Genomic DNA, 19,430 nt, shown 5'->3' with positions numbered 1-19,430 from the left:
AGTGTAAAGTTTGGCAGTTTTTGTGTGAAATTTTGTGAAGATTACTAGAAAAAAACACAGAGATGGTATTATATAAATTCACTTCCTCCTACTCCCTTTCTAAACAACTAATTTGACTCTTTTTGAAAAACTTTACATGTAGTGGATTCATTATGCCACGTATTGTGTAAAAGTACATATATGTCTATTTAAGATTGTGCAGTAGTTATAATGGAATAATTTGTATCTGTATGTGGATGTTTAGATCTTAGATGTTAATATAATATATATGTCTTTAATTCTTTTTTCATTTTATTCCTTGAAATGAACCAAATCCTAAATACTTACAACTATGTTCCTCCTCTACAAGGATTACAAAGGAAGTCCTTTAATATGAAAACCAACCTGCAATTTTAACTGCAGGTTGGTTGCTCTGCAACCCGACTCTGATCAGACGGGAGATAAGACAGATGTGAGGCACACAAAAAAAAGCAAGACAGGTTATAGCGATCCAGATCCGAGACCTCAACCTCGACTCCCACATCTGATTCATATCAGCGCAGCGCGGCCCGCAGCCTGAATACCTATCAACTCCAAACCAAAGGCAGCTTTCATTCTCACTGATCGCCACAGCTGTTTGTTTGCTCTCTGCTCTGACAAGTGTTTGCTTATAGATGTCAGAGCTGAACTAGAAACCCAAAAACAGATTTTTCTTCTTTTGTTTTTAGTGTTAGGTTTTTATGAAACGTTGAATTTCCTTCTTGGCTCCCTTCAACATTTTTACAGCTATGGCTGAGAAACAGAAGAGGTTGAAAGAAGGGGAAAAACTACAATATCTTTCTGCTTGGTTTAAGTTATCATATTTTATCCAAATGCATAATCTAAAACAGCTTAGAGACATATGGAAGGTTTCACTCAAGACTTGACTTGGTCCTCCCGTGCTTCAACTTGCATCCCAGAAACATCAAAACCCTTGTAAAAGGTGGAATTCGAGTCTCTGTTTTCCAAGTGAGGACGCTTCGAGGCCAGAAGAATCCACTAAATTCCCCCCTCCTTTAGGGCTTTGTGATCCCGCCTCCTTTGCTCTGTGGTTTAACTCTGGACATCCATGTATATTTACAACGTTTTTACAACGTTTTTCTCGACATCTGCAAAAGATCTGGCGAAATTTAGCATTGAGAATCCCTTTTGAAATGCTAATGGACTCCAAGATCCTGCTCACGCCACAATGACAGCGGTGAGAGGTGTGAGGAAGAGGACTGTTTCAAGGCTGAAGAAGAAAGCCATGCATGACTGGAGGGAAGCTGTGGAAGAAGAGAAAGTTGGATAAATGAGTGTTGATTTAATGTAAGGAAAAAACAGATGCACAAAACACCAAAAAATCAACAAATAAATCAACATTTGACTATTTGACAACCATTCAAATGTATGAATCTAATGTGACGTGTGTACTGTTTGTAGAACTCCAAATACATTAAATCGGGTTGAACTTTGACCAACTAGGGACTCACATTTTGTAGTGATGTATGGATGGCCTCCCCTTTAATTCACGGACGTACCAACCATTTGAAATGATCGTAAAGGAGAAATTCCTAATTTGTCAGAATTCTATGATACCAAGTCTTTCATATATCAGGATAGAGCTGTGAAAGAAAAAGTCTGGATCAAGATTCACCAGATTTGCACCACTTTGACACCAAGCCTCTTCCAAGGTGGCGGGCCTGCGCCTGTAAACAGTAGAAAAAGAAGAAGACGTTTCTCACTGCGTCTCACTGCGTCTTCTCACTTTGAAAAGTGCGTTTAAGAACGTGTGTTTTTCAAGAGCATGTGTCACATGCCCTGTGTGAACGTAGCTTGACAGTGATGCCTCACGTTGTTGTTGTGAAGCAATGCGTCCACTCTTCCACAAAAGCTGCATCCAGTTGTGCCAGGTCACCTAGGGTTGGGGTACCATCACCCAGTGTCTGCTTCGGCAGGTCACAGACGTGCTCTATGGGGTTCAGGTCAGCAATGTCCCTTGACCTGAACGCCATAGAGCACATCCAGCTGTGAAAAAAGAAACGTTACCATAAAATAAAAACAGATTGACAGCAAAGCGTAAAAAAGAAACCTTTTTTGTGTGAAAACACTTTGAATAATCAAAGACTGTCGTGCAAACGATGCCAAAGTCAGTTTACTACTAAAATTCCCCCAAAAAGCCGTGAAATTCTCACGGCGCTGCGTAATTCAATAGCTGCTTCAAAAAAAGTAAATGAGCAACAGATGAAGGATTTGAGAAACTGTAAAGAACAACTCTCCTTCGAATGGAAGAAACCTATTGTAGAAACATACAGACACCCTTAAACATCTGTTAGAAGATCCATCCATCAATTTTCACTCAGTTCTTTCTAGGGGTCACGGGGTCACTGGAGCACATCCTGGTCTTGACAAGGCAAAGCCGGGGTACACCCGGATTGGTTCAGCACCATTCCAGGGCCTGAACATATGATATGACTCCAGCAAAGACAGGAAATACACATGAAGAGGAAAAACCTTCATCAAAAAAAGAGTTTGATGCTTATCCCCTGATTGTTTTCAACCAAAAAAGGAAGTCTGGAACAAATTCCATTTTTTTTGGAAATTCTCAGAACTATCAATCCTGCATTCTGCAAGAGAGGATTTAAGGGAAAGTATGAGTCTTGGAAATGTGACATTTGTCTGTTCAAAACATAAAAATTTAAAATTCTTATTCACTTTTAACAGGCAGCTGATGAAGAAAAAGTACAACTGTAGAACTATCATCTACACTGCAAAAATTAAATCTCAAGACAGTAAAAAGACCCACGCTTCAAGAAAAAATGTCTTAATTTCCAAGAAAAAAATCATATCAAGAAAGTTTTTCAATAGCAAAATAATCATTTTTGAAGAAGAAATACAGTATCTTAGTGACTAGAATAAAAAAAAGAAGAGAATTCTAAGTATTTATTTATTTTAACCTCTGGCAGATTGTTTTGCTTATTTTAAGAATTCTGCCAATGGGGAAAGAATTTTTGACATTTTTCCAAAGGGCCTATTTTTGCAGTGTACCAACCCAGACACTGCTGTTTTGCAGCATTAGGGATCAAACCTAAACTTTTCATTAAAGTTTTGATAGTTTTTTTAGAGACTCAGACGTGTAAAGTTCTGTCTTGAAGTCCCTCTAAAACAGGATGTTTCCTAAATACCTACTCTGATCATTTATTGATTTACTGTAAAAGCGTCCCCAGTGGTCTTTTAATTATGATTCTGCTGTTTTTAGCCAAAATCAAACAACCTGTTGTTTTCTACGACATAGTTTCTGCAGAGCGGCAGTAGTTCACTAGTTGCCAAGAGCTCGGAGCAGGGAGCCCGTGGCCCGCCCAGTGTATTTCCTATATCACTACTACGATCTTTTTCAAATTGGATTTTTCATCTGCACCTGATTTACAACAAATTGATATTCAGAAATGCAATTTTAATCCTAATTGTCTTCATATGTGTCGTCCGTCATCAGAAAAATGCTACAGGAACATGTTAAAACACAATTTCTATTGAAGTGGGCCCTTATGGAGTCAAAAACGAATCCAGGATTTTTCACAGTTTTGCACCCCAAAATTTATTTCAAATCAATTCCTCTAGCTGTAGAATTGGATATCACTGAGCAACAGTATTTTAAAAAAATTGAAAGTACTGTTTTGATTGTTTTTATCTCACAAAAAAGTAGGCCTATGTTTTAAAACCTCTAAATCAGTAAAGAAAAGCTCTGACTCCATCGATTTTTTTCTAAGAGTGTCCCTTTCTCTTAAAGTTCTACAGAAGATCAGATGCTATCATTATTACGAGTTGGTCTGATTTTTTTTTTTACCAGAACCTGTGTCAGCATTTCCTTGACCTACATTGTTTAGGCCGTTCTGTTCAAGCGTTGGTGTGGTTTCGAGTGAAAGCCTTACTTGTAGAGTGCAGACAGATTGGAATGGATTCCAAATGTGACTCAAAGAAACTATTTAGAAACTAATGTCTGGTTATCATCTTGAGGAAATGAATTGTTGGGGTCGTTATTTAACTGTAATTAAGGAGGATTTTTGTGTCTTTTTCCCATGTTTTTTTTTTTTAACAATTAATGCTTTATTTTGTTGCACTTTTTACCCAAAAAGTTTCCCCCCCAAGAGAGGAAATTCCCCATTTTCCCATCAGCCACATAAGGTGTGAAAACATTTTCACACCTTTGAGATTGGTATTTTTAATTTAAAAGCCTTTTTAGTTGGTTGAATAATCCCAGTACAAGAAATTAGATGGATTTTTGAAAGTAAAGTGCCAAAGAATGACACTTTGATCTGTGAAAATAAAAACAAGCATATTTGAAATCAGCTCACTTCCCGCCAAAGCACTTCAGTGCTGACAGGTCGTCCTGTGAACAGACTAGAGACTAAACAAAAGCAGACTGCAGAGGAGCCCCCTCACACTTGAAGCTGAGCGTTGAGGCAGAGACGACACAATCATGCTTCTGGTAAGTCAATCTGTTTTGTCTTAAATATAACCTCAAAAAGTAAAGTTTTTTATAAGTTGTGATTTTAAATGATCTAGCAAAAAAAACCAAAACCTCTTTCCCCCTATTTTTCAAAATAAAATCAAATACAATATGAAAATTCTGCATTGTTCAGGAAACTTAGTGGACAATCAAGAACTAAACATCAAACTATGAAGATATGATTTGCTGCTGATTTTCTTTTTTTCTTGTCATTTCTGCGCTTCTTCAGGTTCTGAGAGCTTTGCTGTTGCTGGGTCTCCTCTCTCTGGAGCACGCCAAAAAAAGTCAGACTTTCCCAGCGCGGCTGAAGCAAGGACCAAAGTACAGAACTCTCAAAGTGAGTTTGGATCCATCAGTGATGCCTCAGTTTTACAGCGTTTCAACCTCAAACTTGGCAAACTCCTCTCTGTCACCCTGGACGTACAGGTGAGTAGCTCTACTGGTTAATTTGGGATAAACTGCTGGGAAGTGACATAACACCCATTCGACTGAACTATTTCACTTTAATATGTCACATCTGCTTTTGCCAAATTTTCATGTCAAACTTGTATTAAAAAGGCCCAACGTAAACAAAGTTAAATAAGTCTCATGTTAAAAAAATGCACTAACCATCTGGATAGGACTTGGTACATGTTTGTTACTTAATGATACCCTATGTTGAGTGTTTTTTTTAAATGAATCTTTTAAAGAGATCGTCTGAAATTTGTAGGTTTTGATTAAGAATTGGTAAAGTGATTATTGAAAATTCACAAAAAAATGAAAAACACATTTTTTAAATGTTTTTATAGGTACTTTAATAGTAAGATCAAAATAACAAAGACACTACACAAACAAAATGATATAAACATATTAACTGGATTTTTCCCCCAACATTTAAAGAGAATTTACAACAAAAAAGCTACATGACTCTTTTATCCCTTTGAAGACACAATATTTGGAGATTTGCTGATGACACTCTGCTTTGCATAACTGTAATGATTCTCTTTCAAAAGCATCAAATTAATGCACTTCAGTAATTAAAAAAATCATTATCTGGCACTTTTGAGCAGGAAAAATTAAAATATGATCCCAGAATTTTATTAAATGATTAATGGATGATGCATTTGAAATTCTAATTTACAAAAATGTAAATGCGTGGGAAAAGCTATTTTAACCAGCACTATATTGTTGGGTATATTTCGAACTTAAAGCAAAAAAAAGTGAAAAAAAGGCTTTACTCTAATTTCAGTTGCTAAAGTGCGTAATAGTCCTTGGTATTCAAGGTATTATTCCCACCAACATGCCTCCCAAAACAATTTTTGCCTGGAACTAAAATTCTTTTGTGCCTTTTTGTTTTTGTGGTCTGATTGTATCAAAGCAACTGTGCAGAAAAATCTTGAGGTGATGGGTAGAATTTCAAAGTTCATGTGTAGTTCCCTACTGCTATAATGCAACTATTTTTATTTGTTTATAGAATAAAACAAAATTACCAATAGTTCCAAGTGTTGAAACATAATAACCCTTTTTCCTTTCGGTTTGCGTCCTTCCAGAGAAAACTATAATTCATCTCGTTTGCCCAAGAGTATCTCAGAGGCGGAATGCCAGACTTCTGGATGCATCCGTGACGGGGTGGAGGATGACGCGCTGGAGGCTAAACCCATCCAGTATCAAATCCTGGTTCTGTACAGGTGACCAGCTGCTTCCTGTCAATCTTTGAAAATATGACACCTTGTAGGTGAAAAATCTACACAGAAGTTGGGAATATATTTCCTAGTTTGGAATAGTTTCTTTAACACCCTTTGTATCATATTTGACACACACATTTCTGAGCCCCTTGTCTCATTAGCATGATCACAATTTTTTTTTAAAAACCCATTGTATATGTAAGGGTTAGTATGCATTATCACGTTTTAACGCACACCCAGCAGCCAATCAGAATCGAGTATTCACCCGGACCATGGTATGAAACTCGGTCCATGTTTTCTTCCCTGTAGTTCATCGTCAGTCCCCCAGGGGCAGTAGAAGGGCCTTTGCTGCTCATTTCAAAATGGCTGCCTCCGGAAATCTCAAACACACAAGTTTAGCTCATTTTCAAATCTTTATGGAGAGAATAACTCATCCATTGTTAATCATGGTGTTTTTAATTCATTATTTATAAAACATCATGTCAAAAATTAGTGGGCCAAATTTGTTGGTAATTAAGGTGTTTTTTTTCCTGAACACTGATGTCAAATCTTTTGTAGTTTAAACTAACCATGTTGAGAGCAAAAACTTACCAAATCATCCAACATGTCATAATTGAAACTCTTTATTAAAACAGGATTTCATCAAAGGGTTAAAAAATCATCTTAATGTAAAAAAAGTACATTTTTCATCACTTCTTTGATGTGGTGGCCTTTAAAGGGTTAACTGAAATAAATAAAGACTGGGATGTTGTAGAAATCAACTTCATTTTCAAAAAAACAGTCGTAAAATAATGCTGTAAAACTGCAGTCAAAAGGCTAAAAACCCATAAACAGATGACACAATTGTCGTAAATGGCACACCCTTTCAGAGTTTTGTTCCACATTTTGGTTTGCAGATGTCATCAAAGCATCTTAGAAGTCGCAATTATTGTGTAAATGTGGTGTGAATGTTTTTCCACTCAGAGCCCCATGTGAACATTTTCTGTCCCTGCAGAGCTGTGACTTCTGACACATTTATTCTGCAAAGCATGCAGTTGCTAGATAATTTGCCTCAATGTAAACCTAACCATAATAACCAATTCCAGTTTATGATCCATTTTTCTCTTTTTTTATGCCTCTTTAAATAGACCAGGAAGATTAAAGCACAAATACTTGTGTGTCTCACTCATTGTTAAAGTTAGCTGCTATTACCTTTAGAAGTAGACAATACTAACAGAAAAACAAGAACTGACTAAAAACTCCCACCATCTTTTGATCTTTTACAAAAGTGTTCCCAGTGGTCTTTCAAATATGATTATGGCGTTTTTTTTTTTTTTTTTGGCATAGTCAAAAAACCTGTTTCGTTTTTTGGGATTTAGTTTCTGCATTCATTAGAAATTTGCCTCTGAGTTGTGGGGGGGACTGCTGGTGTGAAGTAAGCGCGCCCCTTTACTACCCCAATCTAACATTACCGGTTAAACAAAAAAAGGTAGCAATATTGAAGCTATCCCAGGCTTACAATTTCTGGACATGAGGAAAATGAAAAAGTAAATGGATCTATTCACAATGATTTCAACAAATAAATACTCAGACGGGCAATTTTAAGCTTACTTGTCTTTATATATGTCCTCCATTATCAGAAAAAATCCACAAGAACATGTTAAAAATACCAAAAACATAATTTATGTCGGAGTCGCCCATCAAACATTAAAACTCGTATAGTCCTGCAGGATAATTTTCTGGCAGCTTCACCTCCTCCATGTGCCTTCCTTTAGTTTTCATTTCTTGTTTCAGGGTCCAGAAGCAGCAGAGTGTCGGCAAGAAAAAAAAGAAAAAGTCAAGGAAATACGACTTCATGCTCGGGACCCAGGTGATCACAGTGGGCTGCACCTGTGTGAGGCCAAGTGTCATAACACAGCAGTAAACCCCCCTTTTTGCCAATTCAAAAAACACCCTAGTAAATGTTTGTTTTATGGATCTGAGTATATTCACCGAACATGTCTCTCACTGGCTTTTGTGGGATTTAATAAGGGGTATTTTTCCCCTACTCCCTTGAACAATAATAAAAAAAATACCATAAAAAATGTTAGGACTTATTCTGGTCATAACATTCTATTTTTTTGTTGAGATCACTGTGTCATTGTTAATCAAAATGAACAATAACAACGCAGATGAACTTTTTTTTTCTTTTTTTAAATCAAACTTATGGGATGCTGATGGTTTTTGCCTTCCACCACACTGTGCAGGACTTGTAAAAGTACTTGTTGCTTTGGAAAACATGACCCCATAATGGTTTGTTCCATCTGGTGCCAGAATATAAAGTGGGTGCAGGAACTGAGGTCGAAGAAAACTGTGTGAACGTCAGAGATGTCACTTTCATTTTAGCTCATTGATTCATGAAAAATCCAAGTATTTTGCCATGTTTTGTTTGCTTATACTGCCCCCTTGTGGTGTACAATGCTTGCCAAAATGTACTTTGTCTAAAAAACTTGTGACTGTGACTTGTGACGGTTTACGTCATGTCATGTTTGTTGGAGCGCTAAAAACTATATTTTAGCAATAAATTTAGATTTTATACAAAAAGTAAAGTTTTTGGACATTTCTCTTCTTAAATTTCTATTTCCATTGCATTTGACATCACTTTAAGAAACGAATGCAGACATCATTGCTACAATTTCAAATAAAAATGACTAAAAACTTGTACTTATCTTCCAAAAGGGATTTTCCAATAGATTTGATGAATTTGTAATACAGTTTGTCTTTCACATCAGTTAATAAATTATCAAATTACCTGCAAAAATTGCAATTTACCTTGATGTCTCCATTTGTTGCTACATATATTTGCAACTAATCTTATTCTTACAGTTTCAGAAATACAGCGTTTTTTTCCTCAGTAAGAAAATAAAAAATATATGAATTATTTAGGTGGATGAAATTTCTGGGTTACAGAAATCGTATAAGTTACAAGTTAAATCCCAATTTCGCAAAAACAAAAAAAAAGTTCAAATAAAAAATCCAAAGACGGAAGTTGAGTTAAGAATTTTTTTACTGATCATGCCAAACAAATACAATCAATTCTTTAAGATACAGCAACACACTTTACAGCAAGTACAAACCCCCCCATTCCAGCTTTAGCCCCATCTTACAGTGCATTGATCCAACAGTTAATTCAATATGAAATTAGTATCAACTCGGGCACATTTCAACTTTCTGCACATCCCTCAGAAGGAAACCCAAATTTCTGCTTTCCCAGTTTGACCTGCTGAGACTGTTTCCCTCCTCTCCATGCTCCTATTGTTGTGTATTTATTTATTTATTTTTTGCTGTTTATGTTGACTCTTGGATGCACATGTGCTTTTGAGTTGTGCTTCATAAAAAAAAAAGAGTGCAAACATTGCAAAAACCCAAATTTCAGGTCACACATCTACTACAGCACAACCACTACAGTTTCACACAGAGCTCAAAAAAATGGCGGTAATAGCAAAAGAAAAATATTTTTTGTCTCCAAACAAAGCAAAAAGTGGAAAAAAAAGATAATTCTATATGTGTTTGTTCTATATATGTGAGACTTAAGTCGTCTTAAATTTGCATTTTGGAGACTCTGCCTGTAGAACATTAGAACTGTAAAGCTACGTTCACACCGCCCTCGGCGAAGCACGTTCAAGCAGCCACTTCAATGAAAAGTCTATGTAAACGCGTGTTTCAGGCTTCCAAGTCCAAAACTCTTCCATTCTCGTGTAACTACCCAAGTTCCTATGAGCCTTTTTGCCTGCTTTTACAATACGTCAATTGTGAGTTAAATCAAGTCAAACTTTGACCAATCAGGGACAAGCAGGGCCGTTTGAAAATTGACCATGAAGAAGACATTAATAACTGCGGTTTGTGCCCAGCCGGAATAACATGACACCAAGTTTTTCACATCGGAAGAAAAAGCTGAAAAAGAAAGCTTGAAGCAAGATTCCAAAGATTTCTGCCACTTCAACATTTCGCATCAGGCGTCTTCCAACTGTAAATGGTGGACATGCGCTAGTAAACAGCAGAAAAAGACAAAGAAGAAGCCCCTTCCTGCTTGACAATTGTGAACCGCGTGAGCTTAACGCACATTCACATGCCCGGTGTGTCCGTAGCTTTAAATTGACGGTTTTGTGGAATGAATATTAACTCCTGGAGATGGTTTGGGTGTCCACTTTCTGGGTGACAAGTTCCTGGTGTACAAACGTCCTGCTGTTTGACTAAAAACTGCGAGAAAAACTGATCTCAACCATTAGAGCGCTGAAATGCTGCATGTTTGTCTTGATTCCTTTGCATTTCCACCCTGAATGTCTTCTTAGAAAAGGAAAAAGTTCCGATGGAGAGCCAAACTTTTTCAGAATTCCAACCACACATCAAATGTAAAATCTTTTTTCAAATTAATCGATTTTGCGGTCAAGTATTTCTTCCACTTTTCTTGCACCGTTGGATTCATTTTTTATCTTTTTTTTTTTTTAAACCAGACCCCCGAAAAAAAAAGAAAGAATTAGGACCTTCCCATTTTGGTTCCACACTTTCAACTCCCTCGCTCCTCTCATCTACCGGCAGGCCTCCTCCTTCATCTCCTTGTTCTTCCTGACCTCCTCTGCGTGTTTATCCTGCAAGGCAAAGCAGAAACACGCCATTAACATTTATGACTTCATTTGCTCAAACGAGTGGGAGTCAGCCGGGACAAAGTATTTGAAAAAAAGCAAACCCAGAGTCACGGAGGAAAACTTAAAACTGCTTTTCATCCTGTTGAATACTCATGATTATTCATTCTGTCAGCAGACAGGGGTTAAATGGGACGCTTTGTCCCTCTGATCCTTAATCCACACAATGTGTGTGTTCTCATTCCATTCCTAAAGAAGCTGATTTTGACTCATACTTGGTTCTGGCAGTTGGATTTTCTGAGTTTTTGTGTGGAAATGTATGCAGGAATGCTTCCAAAAGCGATTTTTCCTCAGGGAGACATTCCTGTACGAATTCCGACCAGGAATCCGGAAAACTGGACCTCTGAGAGCACATGGAATGCAGCATCATTTTTCCGTCAAACACTGACATGTATCTAGAGGCCTTCCTGTCAGTTTCTGAGATGAGCTGCACCTTTGATCCTCAACTTTTAGCTGCTCCATCCTTAAACCAAACAGGTTAAATGTCACTTCCTATTTACTTCTCTTTCTGACTGTATCAATTATACATTAAAGAACCATTAGGGCCTGTTTCTAAGTCCTATTTTACCCTTTAGGAAAATTTGGTACAGTTTTGGATTCATTATAATAAATATGAATTATATTTCTTTTTTAGCATTAATAAAAAAAGAAAGACAAAGAGAAATGAGCATTTTCATACATTCTAAAATAGTTTTTTTTTTTTTTTACTCATAACAGAAGTTTGTATATCTTTTCAAAATAAAAGACTTCCTATGCCAAACAGGATTCTCCCACTGAAGCTAATGTTCTCCAATGAAGGTTTCTCTTGTTATACTTAAGTTCTGCATGGATGAGCCATCATCTTTAATCCTACTAACTACTGCTGTTAACCTTATAGCATATAACCTTATAACATAAACATGAATTCTTGGAATTATGACTCAGTAGAAAAAGTACATAGAGAATATACATCTTATATAACGTGCAGTTCAGTGATCCTCTGGTTGTTGTCATTTTTATCAGTGACCACACGAGGGAACCAGAAGGCCTACATGGTTACAGAATAATGAATGTTTGTTTTTTCCGAGTCTACAACCAGATGTAAGGTGATCACCAATGAAAATCATATTTTTAATATTTTTTTGTGCTAGTGAGAAATACTGTTTCATGGCCTTATTATTACAAGAAAAACAACATGTTTAATAATAAGTACATGTTGTTATTACAGAAATTCAATGTCATCACTAGAAATTAATGTCAGAATCACTAGAAATTAGTGGGTTGTGACTAGAAATACTATCGTAATCAAGAATTTTTTTTAATATGAGATATCCATAAACCCCTATTGTAACAGTAAAATATGTCCAACAAAAGATGCCCTCAGCTCTGATTTGCTTGCTCAGCTATTGGACAGGACAAGTGAAAAAAAAATGTTATCATGAGAAATTATTGTTATTATCACAAGAAAACTGTAAAAAAGAAAAAGAAAAAGAAAGTTGGCAGTTTGCAGCTTCCGTACTCAGCAACATCACTGGCGCTCCTTTATGTAAGGGTAAAGATTGCCCTGTACCTTCTCTTGCAGCCTTTCCAGCATGGCGGCCAGAAGGGCCTCCCTGTTCTCCTTGTTGGCCTCCATCTTCTGCTCCAGCTTCTCTTTGGCGTTCTTGATAAAGTTGTTGTTCTCTGCGTAGGCCTTCTGGATCACCTCGCGCTCGTGTTCTCTTTTCTCGGCCAAGTGCTTCAGCAGCTCAGCTTCCTGGCACTAAGGAAAGAGAATAGCTGACTTATTTGGATGGCGACGATTTAACAATAATTCATGTTTTGCCATCACATTGATTTGACAAACACGGATCATTGTGCTCCTATGTTTTAATGATCATTTCCAGCCTTTTTCCTCCCGTCCTCAGCTGGAAGGTCACACCGCCCACGAAGTGTGTCAACAGTTTTAGATGAGCATCCACCCCAGCTGCAAATAACTCGGGCTAAGACTCTGCTTCCCACCTTTCGCCTCTCCTCAGCGGCCTCCAGCTTCTTTTGGATTTCCTCCAGGGAGGGGTCACGCCGCTGCGGCATAGAGGTGTTGAGTTCCGGCAGGGCGTCAAAGGACGGGGGCTTGAGGATGACTTCAAAGGCCTGACCTGATGTCCTCTTGTTGAGCTCGATCACCTCCACGTCTTTCATGACACACCAACCCAGGTCCACCGCATCTGTGGGATGTGAGAAGGTGGTTTTTGTGCCTCTTTAAGCTGAGATGTCTTCTTCAAGATCATCATTTACCTTCTGCTTTGTAAGGGGTCTTTTCTGCAGTCTGTGGGTTCAAACAGGCGCAGAACAGAGACACCAGGGGGAGCTCTTTGACCTTCTCTTTGTATGCTGAGGACAAGCACACATTCATGATCAACTTCAACCTTGCTTTTGTTGTGGATGTTAGATTAATAATCGTTATGGGGAAAGGCACAGTTGGCAGAGTGAACCTGCTTCTGCAGTGCATGGAATCAATCAGGAGGGAGGTGAGTGGGTTTGTGCTGCGGCTGCATTTACCTGCCAGAGTCATCTTCTTGCTGTGCGTGTTTCTCTCTGGGGATGCTGAGGATCCTGTTCGCTCTGTCAGCAGCACATGTGGAGGGGGCGACAGCACGGAGGGGGTGCTTTAATGAACAAACTTCAAGGGGTCACAGAGGAGAGAAGCAGCAGCTGAGGGACAGAACCAAACAGCTCCTACAACGATGACATGCTTATTACGCAGCTGTGCTGCTCAGTAACACATCTGCACGCAATTGTCACGTCAAGAGTGCAGGCCAGATCTGTCTTTGAGGCTTGCCAGACCACGCCGATGTTCAGCACCTTTCTTTTAATTATATAAAAGCAAGTCAATGTGAATGCATGCAGGGTATATTTATATCTAAGATAAAGAGGCTCATAGCATCTAATGTGTTTTTTCTAGCTGTATATAAAATAATGATAAAGAAAAAACAATTGTATCACATTGCATGTTTTTTTAACTGCCTTTACACAAAATGTAGTAAAATCCTAATTCTTTCCCTTTTTCTTTGCTATATCTACCCATAAATATAAACAAAGCAAGGGAGGTTTTAAGAAATGTAAAAAGGATTTATGCACAGCTACTTAAAAACATGTTGAGTTGGCGTGAATGCAGCTTAAGAATTTATAAAGCCGACTTCAATGTTTGTTTTTTTACCATGTCTCCTTGAAAATTAAAATGATAAAACAAAGTATTTAAAAGCTGAGCAGAAAGCTTCAGTTGTGCAAACTTGCTGCACAAGACAGCAGTTATGTAAGAGTCTCTAAAACATGTTTTGAAAAGGTCATGTAAATTTTAATAAAAAAGATGTATGTGCAGATTAAGTAGAACCACTTAGAGATAGACCCTTTTCTATATATATTGGGGGAGGAAAATCAAAATGTTCGCATAAATAGAGAAGCAATAGTTGAAAAAAAGGGCAACCAGACAATGTTTTAGTGATTGGAAGCACTTGGAACCAGGAAAGACTAATGTGGCACTTTATTTGCAAAAAATCTGAAACTTACATCATGCTGCAGCACCTATAGGTAAAGGACACTGATCAGGTTTATGGTCCAGTTGCTGATCAAAACACATGGTGCCACTTTGACAAACTTTTTTCAAACTTTGAAGTCTGTTTCATCACAGATGACCCCAAGGAAAAGTTTACCATGTTTACCATTTATCATACAATCATCAACAGCAGAATCTTATAATTATAATGCTCCCAATGTTTTTATCATTTGTATTTTGGGTTTTCTGCTTTTTTTACTTCAGATCATGATAAGCAGGGGACGCATAAAAGCCAGTACACATGCCTATTATTGTTATGTTATAGTGCTATTTTGTCCACTTTTCGAGATAGAAATGATTTGAAATTTTGCCACTCTTCATAACTTGTGAACATTTAACCTTTGTGCTATCTTAGATGACCCCACTCTTGCATTGACGTGGTCTCCCTACCATGACAAAGGTGGATAAAGGTGGAAAGATTTCATGAAAACCATCACCAGTGAAGATCACAAATCATTGAAGAAAAAAGGTTCAGAGCACTGTCTAGTGGGTCTAGATGACCCAACTCCCAATGGTAAAATGCCTAAGATAGAACAAGGGTTATGAACACAAGGTTATTTCTATTCTAAATTTCATATTAGAGATATATCATGCCGATATAAATCTGTACGGAATGTCAAACAAGCCCATTTTTTGTGAAAACTGATAAATTACCAATTTATTTTGAAAGAAAGAACAGAATCTTTCTAGATTTATAAATTTAAAAAATATAAGCTTAGAACAATGAATGATGAAAGATATTCATATTTAATTTTGAACCGCTGAAAAGAGTTCAGACTTGGATCTGGAAACTTGAGGGAAACACTTCATAAATGTCTCTGAATGCAGCTAGTTTTGATCCTCAAAGGCTAAGAAAAGAACTATAAACTATTGGAGGGACATGGCGGTCGGGGTGATGAAGGGGCCACATGGGATCATCTGTGAGGAGGTAATGGGCGCTTTAATTTTTTAGAAAAATACATAAGAAAAGAATTATAAATGAATGTGAAAACATGTTTTTAATTATTCAAAAACAATAATATTAGTACTTAATGTATTTATGTGTGACATTTCAAAAGAAGAGTTATGGGTCTTTCTAGCCAAGATCTGTAGTTAAAATTAAAAAAAAAAAGATGACCTAACATCAGCCTGTTTCAAACCTTAAAGACCCACTCGGATCATTTTTTTAAAGTTCTTTTCAAACTGTTCCAAGTGGTCTTTTAATTATGATTTTGCTGTTTTAATCAAAAAATCCTGTGTTGTGTTCTACGATATAGTTTCTGCAGAGCAGCAGTAGTTCATTAGAAATTCAGCTCTGAGTTGTGGGTGGGACCGTTGGCCCCCTTTCCTCTCCCCATCACTGGGATCCCTCTGTTTACATGCTTCCCCGCTATCCGACAGCCCCTCACATCTGCAACCCAAAGCTACGGACACATCGGGTATGTGACACACATCAAAGAATGCGGGTGCTTGAACTAGCCTATGATGTTTAGACCAAAAAAGCAGGTAGGGGCTCTTTCTTGTGTTTCTACTGTTTACTAGTGTATGTCTGCAGTTAGAAGGAGCTTGAAGTAAAAATAACAAAGCCGTTAAAATCTCAAAAATCATTCTCCAGGCTTTGTCTTTCACAGTTTTATGAAAGACTTGGTGTCACAGAAAGAGGACTGAGGCTGAGAACGGCGTGGACAAAGCTTAACACTATCGGTGCAACAAAAATGGCGAGCAATATTGGAGCTATCCAGCTGTACAGTTTTGAGCCAGATGCAGCTCAGATGAGGAAATTGAAGACGTACATAGATCATCTACAAGTGGATTCATCAGAATGGAGCAGAGCAGGGAGCTTGTGGTTGCCTGGTGTATTTTCTAAGTTACAAACAAGCTCCTTTTTATACAGAATGTTTTCTATTGCTCCTGATTTACAAGGATTTGAACAAAGAAATACTAAGAAATGCAATTTTAGGCTTAATTTTCCTAATGTATGTCCTTCATTCGTAGGAAAATGAGATCAAAACAACCAGAAACATGATCTTCATTGGAGTGGGGTTTTAAAGGTGCTGCAGTCTATCTTTAATACTGTAATATAAGCTTAAACTGTGGGCAGTTCACCTGTTTATGTTCATCAGTATTTCTATCAGAAATCTTGCGATAACAGAACACAAGTAATCACTATAATGCAGCAGTGCAGCAAATTATAACCCCAGACTTCACCAGCACCTGCTGTTTCTCTGCATCCATGTGTGTCAGATGGTGCCACATGATGGACTTGGGAAGACGTGCTGCAAATCTGTCTCTTTCATGTTGTGCATCCTGTTTAGACCAACTGGACACAATATTTTCCATACTTCTACTTTATTTCATTCAAGACATAGTCACATTGTATGGATAATTGCAAATTTAGCCTATTTTTTTACAGAGCTTTAGTTTAGGGGGATGTTGCTGGGTTGATTTAAATTTCTGAATTTTTATTTCAGCTGAACTCGCTGAGCAGATATCATTTGTCTACCACTCTGTGTTGTGTGGTTTCCACAGGAAGGCCAACAACATTAAGAGAGGAAACTTCATCATAAGTGTTATATGGTCTAGTAAGGTTAGTCTTGCCTGTGGTTTCTGTTGTGGGCCTAACTTAAAGGCTATGTCTGATGGGTTTGTCTGCTAAGACACAAAAAGTTCCTGTTTATTAATATGTGCAGGATTTAATAGTAACATAAAGTCCTTGGTTGTGTCCAAATTCCTTCAATACTCACTACATAGTACACTATATAGTGTGTTCGTTGTTTTGTAGTGCTGTCCGAATAAACAATTCCAAAATGGAGTGTCCTAGAATTTTCCCAGATGTCTCTGTGAAAAACCGTTGTGCATCGATGCACACCAGACTGGCGAATATAGACCGGGGGGTGTATATTCTATACTCAGGGACAAAGGGGTATTTTACATTTTTTGCTTAAAAATCATCCGTATTTGCATCATCAGATCACAGACAAATAGCCTTTTAAATTTTCAAAATTTCAAATCATATTTGCCGTTTAAAAAATAAAAAGTACTGATTATGGTATGCAAATTGCTATTAAAATCCAAGGCACTAGATAGTCCCGCATCATATAGTTTTATAGTAGATGGGGAGTAGGGAGGGAATTCGGACATAGCCTAAGATGGTAACCGTGATCTAGGACCTTCTGGTTTGCACATGGTAGAAAAGCTAAGCTTAGCCAGTAATGCTGGCGTTGCCACACCTTTAGCACAAAATTCTTTGTGAAGACCCTACAAGATGTTGTTTATCCTTTTATTTGTATGCTGATAATTTAGCTACTTTAGCCAGATTGGAGCTGTGAGAAAACGGCCAAAATGAGGCTAGCTCTGTGCTAATTGATCTATCATGAGGCAAAGGCAGATCATCGGTCTCCTGGGACCCCCTCGCATTAAATTCCACAGCACACACTGAGCTGACCACAATGACATGATTTCCTGTGGGAGCGACTCACACAAGGACACACAGCTATGCACACGAATCAACATGCGGCACTTTTGTAATGCACGCAACCACACAACAATGCATCTCTTTAGCGAAACCACCCAAGTAGAAAATCAATGCACCTCTTCTTGCAGGCAGCAAAGCATTTAGTGGTATTTGTTAGGTCGCATTGAGGAATAAAGCAGCCTGCAAAAGTGCACACAATGGAAAACTGTGCCGATGGGTAATTTTACAAAGAAATTGTTAAATTTTGGCAAAGAAATGCTGCAGTTTGCTTGCAAGTTTGTTGTGCGTTCTATTTTTGATTGTCATATTTCTGACAAAAAATTTCCAAAAAGAAATCCAATTGTTAAATTAAATTTTTGATGCTTCTGCTGCTCTGTCCAGATTTTAATGAAGTAAATTGTGTCTGAATCAATTCAATTATTGAAAATATTTAGAAGACCCAGCGGCCTTAGGCTAAAGCAGGAAAAGACATTTAGCTACATTGAGCCATACCTTAGCCACACCCTCCAAATGTAAAACTATATTATACCAGATTCTACCACAATTTTTAATTAAGAAAATCACACAGATCAAATATATTTTCACATAACCTCTGTCTGCTAGAATTTTATGCAAAATATCTTTTTTCAGTTTTATGTTATATTTCATGTTTAACAAATTTTTGGATGCTTTTTGTGACGCTTGTGTTAGACTTTTAGCATTTTTGAGGCTTTCTGATTAACTTTAATTTATTTTATTCTGAATAATTTTTTTTTCTGTCTTTTGCTTTTAACCAACAACTGAATCTACCTGATAAAACAATCAAAACCTTAGATATTTTACTTTCACAATTGGGAACATTTTAGCTTTAAATGAACGACAACAACTAATAAGTCCGAATTTTCACAGTAAAAACCATTGTTGTCTCATTTTGCATTTTGTTCATTTGTGATCTTAAACTATCATACTACTTCAAGTTTTTCTCCAAAACTGAAGCAGAAATGCATTAGCTGTAATCTTAGATTATTAATAAATGATGAAGGTTATTTTATTTATTTGTGTCTTTACACTTTACTGAACATGTTGACTTCTCTTTTTCTCCCTTCACCTCCATCCTCCATCAGCAGGAGTCTCTGCATCATGACTGTCTTCACCTCTATCTGGTCCCACACTCAAAGATCACAGAACACATCCGGTAATTCGACAAAACCAAAAACTGAGAGATGCATGGATCACACTTACCCCCCCTCTGTCCCTGTCGTCTCTGCTGCTGGTGGACCGCTGACTTGAGTTGCCCTCCGACTGCCTGTGTGGATGCAGGTGCCGGGCAACAGCATCAGCAACAGCGTCAGTGCTGCGTCCATGACATCACCTTGGAGACGCCTCATTGGTCAGAGACACTGCCAGCATCCGTGTGCGCACTCCAATGAGAGCGGAGAGGACGGACGGAGAGGGAGGGCTGTCGGCTCTTTGTGCTGGCTGCAGGGTGGGTGGCAGAAGCCTTGCTTTAATGACACGGAGCAGCAGTGCGTGCATGCTGCTCACAAGGATGAGGCAGGGTGAAGAGATGCCGAAGGCTGGCGCATGCTTCAAT

At 37.8% G+C, this 19,430-nt stretch overlaps 2 protein-coding genes across 3 annotated transcripts; one reads left to right on the top strand and one right to left on the bottom strand.

The window, feature by feature from the left end:
• Positions 1–4,321: 4,321 nt before the first annotated feature.
• il-17a/f-3 (interleukin-17A/F-3) lies at positions 4,322–8,155 on the top strand. Its single transcript, NM_001204786.1, has 4 exons — positions 4,322–4,483; positions 4,734–4,930; positions 6,034–6,171; positions 7,942–8,155. The coding sequence occupies exons 1-4, from the start codon at positions 4,475–4,477 to the stop codon at positions 8,069–8,071; spliced, it is 474 nt and encodes a 157-aa protein (NP_001191715.1). The 5' UTR covers positions 4,322–4,474; the 3' UTR covers positions 8,072–8,155.
• Positions 8,156–9,175: 1,020 nt separating this feature from the next.
• Positions 9,176–19,215, bottom strand: stmn4 (stathmin 4). 2 transcript variants are annotated; one of them, XM_023953108.1, is made up of 6 exons: positions 19,079–19,215; positions 13,350–13,456; positions 13,086–13,181; positions 12,810–13,015; positions 12,379–12,570; positions 9,176–10,775 (listed from the first exon to the last, which is right to left on the bottom strand). In XM_023953108.1, the coding sequence occupies exons 1-6, from the start codon at positions 19,198–19,200 to the stop codon at positions 10,716–10,718; spliced, it is 783 nt and encodes a 260-aa protein (XP_023808876.1). In that variant the 5' UTR covers positions 19,201–19,215; the 3' UTR covers positions 9,176–10,715. The 2 variants fall into 2 exon arrangements, with proteins under 2 accessions (XP_023808876.1, XP_023808877.1); XM_023953109.1 differs by having other exon boundaries at positions 13,350–13,412; positions 19,079–19,205.
• Between the last annotated feature and the right edge of the window lie 215 nt (positions 19,216–19,430).

Source organism: Oryzias latipes, chromosome 24 (assembly GCF_002234675.1).
Source record: "Oryzias latipes chromosome 24, ASM223467v1".
Lineage (NCBI taxonomy): Eukaryota > Metazoa > Chordata > Actinopteri > Beloniformes > Adrianichthyidae > Oryzias > Oryzias latipes.
This window is presented reverse-complemented; position numbering and strand designations above follow the sequence as displayed.